The 5836-nt window shown below is 44.4% G+C and overlaps 1 protein-coding gene across 1 annotated transcript; it reads left to right on the top strand.

The window, feature by feature from the left end:
* The first annotated feature begins 3961 nt into the window (after positions 1-3961).
* On the top strand, positions 3962-4564 carry LOC148451001 (uncharacterized). The gene has a single exon (XM_088462399.1). The coding sequence runs from the start codon at positions 3962-3964 to the stop codon at positions 4562-4564; it is 603 nt and encodes a 200-aa protein (XP_088318525.1).
* The last annotated feature ends 1272 nt before the right edge of the window (positions 4565-5836 follow it).

The raw sequence follows: 5836 nt of genomic DNA, 5'->3' as shown, positions 1-5836 counted from the left end.
CAAACACACCCGAACATACAGCCTAGAACAAGAGAAAAGATACATAGCGCTAATCAAGCAGGGGTCTCAGACACCAGTGCAGCAGTCAAAAAGAGGTGATTGTCGACCTCACTGGTAAACACAAAAAGAAAAGAAAAACTGCGCTCTAATGTAAATGCGGGGACATATCAGTGAGATACGCGCAGGCTGCATGTTTCTATACTATTAAGTAAAGAAACTGTTAAAAAGTAAACAGCAGGGGGTCACCCCTCCACCTGGGCATAACCACCATCGGGATCTTTGAGCAGGTGCTGGTCACAAAATACAGAGGGAAAAAAACGTAGGGGTCCCCAGTATTTCATGAACCAGCACCAGGCTCTTGGCTCCGGTACTGAATGTAATAACACGGGAAAAAACATTGGCTCTTCTATTCACCTAATATCCACGTTAGGACATTTGTTTGAGAGATTCCCTAAGCCAAGGGTGATTATTGCTTTATTGCATTTCAGAATTTTTTATGTGCTCTAATAGAGATATGGGGCTTATTCATCAACACTAAAAACTGATGGAGGTAACTAGGTTTAGAACTCGCATGGAGTTCTGCCTAATTACTGGAGGAATTCATCATTCCTCCTCTCCATCAGTATTTATTCTGAAAAGCTGTGATTTTTGCAATGACAGCTTTTCGTTAAGTATATACTTTTCCCTCTCTACTCTACCTTTCCGTAGCTGTAATCAGTGCTGCGTATGCGCCATTATGTTCACAAAAGCGGCGCATGCACAGCACTAATTACAGCTGCGGTAATTCTGCGGAAATTAACGCAGACGGACTTAACCAGTAGATATCAGTGATATCTCCTGTGTTAAGTGTGTTAATGAATACTAAAAAAAACTGTAATTAAGGAAAATTTCCTTAAAACCGTTATTGAGGTGTTGACGAATAGGCCCCTCGGTAACAAGATGTTTACACTAACTTTTATATTAAGTAATCTTTATAATAAAGCACGTAGATTATATTATATGCAGTGCAGTGGAGGAAAGCAGGCAGGGTGAGGCTGATTATGACAGCGTTTGTGATGTCACAGAGGTGTGAGAGAAAAGGCCCTGCTTGGTACAGGACAATCAGTTATTGGATGAGAGTGAACTGTGTACTGGTTATATATTGATATAGCTATATACACGCATTTTTTCATTACATTAACGCTTTTTACTGATACGAGAGTCTCAGGTAAGAATATTTTAAAGTAATTATTATGTGAAAATATAGTTTAATAACATGGGACTATTATAATGGGACTAGCTAAGCATGGTGCTGGTTGCAGCTTTTTGGGGGACCTCACAAAATGTTTGTTCCCCTGCATTAGCTGTAAGCAGACCATGCTCTGACCATTGGTGCTTAGAGGTATTTTGTATTGTTGGCGGGGTGGGCTATTTTTTTTCCCCCTGTCATCTTTTTTTTTATTTATTTCTAATTATTTTTCTTGCTAATCATCATCGATCATGTTCTCTTCTGCAATTGGGCTTTCTATACTTATAATACAAATATGCGCCTTACAATGTATTTCATCAGTTTCGGAATCAGAATTTCTTCTCTTGCTCTCCTGTACTGTCTGTCTGATTCTGCCGCTTGTTTGGCTTACATCAGGGGGATTCCAACATTCCGCCCTCTAGCTTCTGTGGAACTACACATACCAGCATGCCCTGCCACAGTTTTACCATGCCCTAACAGCAAAAAACAAGGCAGAGAATGCTGGGATGTGTAGTTCCACAGCAGCTGGAGGACCACAAGTTAAATATCCCTGGCCTACACAATCAACTCTATGAGGATATTTTAAAACACAAATGACATTAATACAATCACTTGTATAGAATTCACTGCAGGTAGAGGCGCCACCGGGACTGGTGACACCCAGTGCGCACTCTGACTATCCCTGTTTCGGATGGGGTGTGGCCTCGCGGGGGAGACCCCGATGACGTCACTCCGGGGGCAGCCCAGCATCGCTGTCAGCACTGTCGGCTCCTCTTCTATGACAGGTGCTGGGTGCTGCAGGAGAAGTCACACTGCAGCACCCAGCTCCTGTCACCGCGGAGGAGCCGGCATTTTGGTGTCACCCCCTCTAAGGGTGACACCCGGGTGCGGTCCGCACCCCTCGCACCCCCCTCATGACGCCACAGACTGTAGGGTAATCTAATACCATTACTCAGATCACTAATGCCTCACCTTATTTATTTATGTATTATTCTTCACTCCTCATCTCACCATTGAGAAATGTAATAAGTTACATGATGTTATCAACACTCCTATGATTAGAGGGAAAGCTGCTGACAGTCAGGACCTCTTTCCTGGTTGGCGATATCTAGTGACGCCCCTGCAAATACAAAAACTATAGGCCAAAGTCCTTCACGCCACATCTCGCCATTGGGAAACTTAGGGCCTCATTTATTAATGACTTTTATCATACGCATAGTAATAAAGCTCGTTGTGTATGATAAATGGTGCTCCAGACAAGCCACACTGACTTCAACAAAACTACAATAAGATAATAAACTACAATTTAGGCCCGTATTCAATTAGCCGCGAAAAGCCGAGATCCGCGAAAAAGTATCGCCGATTGCGACATTTCATCATTCGGAAACTTTTCTCCATATTCAAATCCAAATAGTTTCAGAAAACGCAATGTGATGTAATGGGCGAAAAAGGATTTGCCTCTGAATAACAGGAGAAAATTATTTTTTTTTATTTTGGGGTGCAAAGGTGGGGAAACCACTCAGAACCCTTGGAACAGTCCCCCAAAAGAGAACTGTAAAAAAAATCCCTAAAAAAAACCCCAGAGGAAAACCCCAAAAAATTACTTTGAAAATTGGGGCGAAAAAGTACAAAGTTGGGGTACAAACATAAGAAGTAGTGAAATAGACTTTTGGGGGGTCTGCACGTATGGGTGAAATGTTTTTTTGATTGCAGGTGTTTGCTGAAGGCGCGTTTTTTAAAACTTTGCTTTTGCGACTTTAAACCATGCTAGCACCCGTTTTCAAGTACCCCAAATTTAATAGGACTACTTATTTTCACCAAAAAATACTGCTTAATGCTATTCTTCACCACTTGTGCAAAGACACTAATTAGATGCTATTGACACAACCCCAAATACCTTTATTAGGGCCATTCGGGAACATCTATATTGATCCCCAATGTTAGGGCATCTTTTGGGGGGTGTCAGGCTGATTTCCCCATTTCTGACAGCACTTTTACTCCTGTTTGAGTTTCGTAGGGACGCGTTTTCGCATCTTTCAGAATTGAATACGGCGAATAGCGGGGGAGCGCACGAAAAGTTTTCCCATGCAAACACGTGATGTAGGCTAAAAGTGCAGAATGCGAAAAAGTATAGCGGGTGCGAAACCAATTGAATACAGGCCTTAATTGTCATCAGCCAGAACATAAACTTGCAACAATGCCGCCTTGCAGTGACATTTGGTGGACAGTGGAAAGTCGCAGAATGGGCGAAGGCAGTCATGTGACCTTACGGCATCGGCTCTCATACTTTACTACTGTATCTTATTTATTATTGTGTAACTCTCCCCCAGTGCAACAGAATCTGCGACACTACTTACACATTGCCTGCAGGTATCAGGAGCGCTCAGCTTATGTGACAAGTTTCTAGTTTGCTGTAAACATCAGTGTTCTTTAGGACCGAATGTCATATACCAGCATATCTCCTTCATGCTATTTATTTTGTTAAATACCATTGATTCATTATAATATTCCAATTAGCTTCTGGCAAATGTCTTGACTATACTGTTACATTGATTACATAGGTACCATACCACACCTGTATACCATTACCTAGTGTCCTAAGCAATGGGTATATGCTGTGCATGTATCTTTTCAGCACATATAAGTAACATTATAGTACAAGATTAGTACTGTACTTAGAAAGATATTGAATTTTTTTTCTAATTTAAGTTTTTTCTTGCACATTTACAGAAAATGTGGCTGCCTCATTTGGGGCTAACAGAGGCACATGGATTCAGACTGCAGAGCGGCGGAGCTCTGAACCCCGAGATCATTGATGCCGCTCAGTCCATACTGTGGCGGCAATTTAATATGCAAGGCTTGCAGTGCACATGGGGAGGAATATTTAGCTCCTATAACCCCGTCTCTGGGCCTGCAGTACAGATCCACCCAGATAAGCCTCGCAGACACTGTTTCATGTCCTGTTTTCGGAATGGGCAGATACAAGTCGCGGACAGTGCTCAACAGTCAGAGTTTACCGCCTGTGCTCTGAAACAGCTGCAAGAACTGTACGGGACTGTTGTTCCAAAGGACACACTGAAAAACATCAAAATCCTGGATGTGGAGCAACAGCAGGAAACCTCCAGTGACTGCGTAGTGTATTCTATAGCAAATGCTGTGGAGATCCTCTTCAATGACGACGTTCCGTCTTGCAGCTACATCTATGAATTAATGAGGGAACATCTCATTGACTGCCTAGAAAATGGAACTTTTACACCATTTCCAAAAACTAGGAAAAGGAAACGTCGTGAGGAGTATGGGAGCAGCAAGAGGAGGAAATGTACTCCAGGTCATTAGATGCAGGTTCACATAAAATCCCTGGTGAAGCTGTGATTGGCCGATATGCATCGGGACCCACCACTTACAGACACGGCCACCTGCTCGCACGCTGCCAGGTTACCAGTAGAGGATGGCACGCTGCACCAACGCCAAACTTCCGGCTAAGCCAGGCTCGACACAACCGCAAGGTTGTTAACAAAGAACGAAGATCTGCTTCCCACAGCCCCGGAGTACACCCCTCGGTGCTACAGACCCGAATGTCACTACAACGGACACCGCTGCTGTACAGTTTGGCCGGGAGAATAAAGAATCAGGATCAGACCGAGACAAATATCCAGAAGCTTAGCCGCCTGTCTCAGCACTGTGAGCAAGACACAGACAGTGCTCACTTACACTGTACCCTGGACCTCCGGGAGTCACCTGTAGAGGAGGGTTACAGTGATCTACAGGAGCACCCTCCATGGGAAGCTGGGAGCTCAGCCTGCGGGGGACAGAACATACTTCTATACCGCAGGAAGAAGCTAATAGATAAGGGTCACCACATCATGGGTGTACAAAAATCAGGATTGCACCTTATTTGGGACCTACTCCCTGGAAAAATCCTAGATGGAAATTTAGGACAGAGATTTGGGTGAGCATACATGAATTATTAGCATTTGCACTTGCACCAAGCTCATGCTAGGTGTAAGAGATACTTCAGAAAAAGACTTCCATTCACCATACATACAGCTCAAAAAATCAGGGGTGTTGCGAGGGTGGTACGAGTGGGACACGAGCTCCGGGTGAGAAAATGGACAGAGGGCGCCATCCAGGGTACCGGAATTCATGGGGCGCTGCACAGTATGACGGCCGCCTGTTCATTTTATCTTGGTTTGCTCTATATCCTAAATAAGTTATGGATCCGAGATTCGTTTCTACATTTCATCTTCCCTCAAGCTGCCCAGATTATCTCCCCTCCGGCCCTCCCTCCTCTGTGATCATCTGCTGTCACCTCCCCTCTCCTCTACTTTCTTATTGGCCTCTGTCACCTCCCCTCTCCTCTCTTATTGGCCTCTGTCACCTTCCCTCTCCTCTTCTTTCTTATTGGCCTCTGTCACCTCCCCTCTCCTTTCCTTTCTTATTGGCCTCTGTCACCTCCCCTCTCTTCTCCTGTCTTATTGGCCTCTGTCGCCTCTCCTCTCCTGTCTTATTGGCCTCTGTCACCTCCCCTGTCATCTCCTTTCTTATGGGCCTCTGTCACCTCCCCTCTCCTGTCTTATGGGCTTCTGTCACCTCCCCTCTCTTCTCCTG

The sequence above is a fragment of the Taudactylus pleione genome, unplaced genomic scaffold (assembly GCF_031769625.1).
Source record: "Taudactylus pleione unplaced genomic scaffold, aTauple2 ptg001224l, whole genome shotgun sequence".
NCBI classification, from domain to species: domain Eukaryota; kingdom Metazoa; phylum Chordata; class Amphibia; order Anura; family Myobatrachidae; genus Taudactylus; species Taudactylus pleione.
Note: the sequence above shows the minus strand (reverse complement) of the source record. Positions and strands in the feature narration are given on the sequence as shown.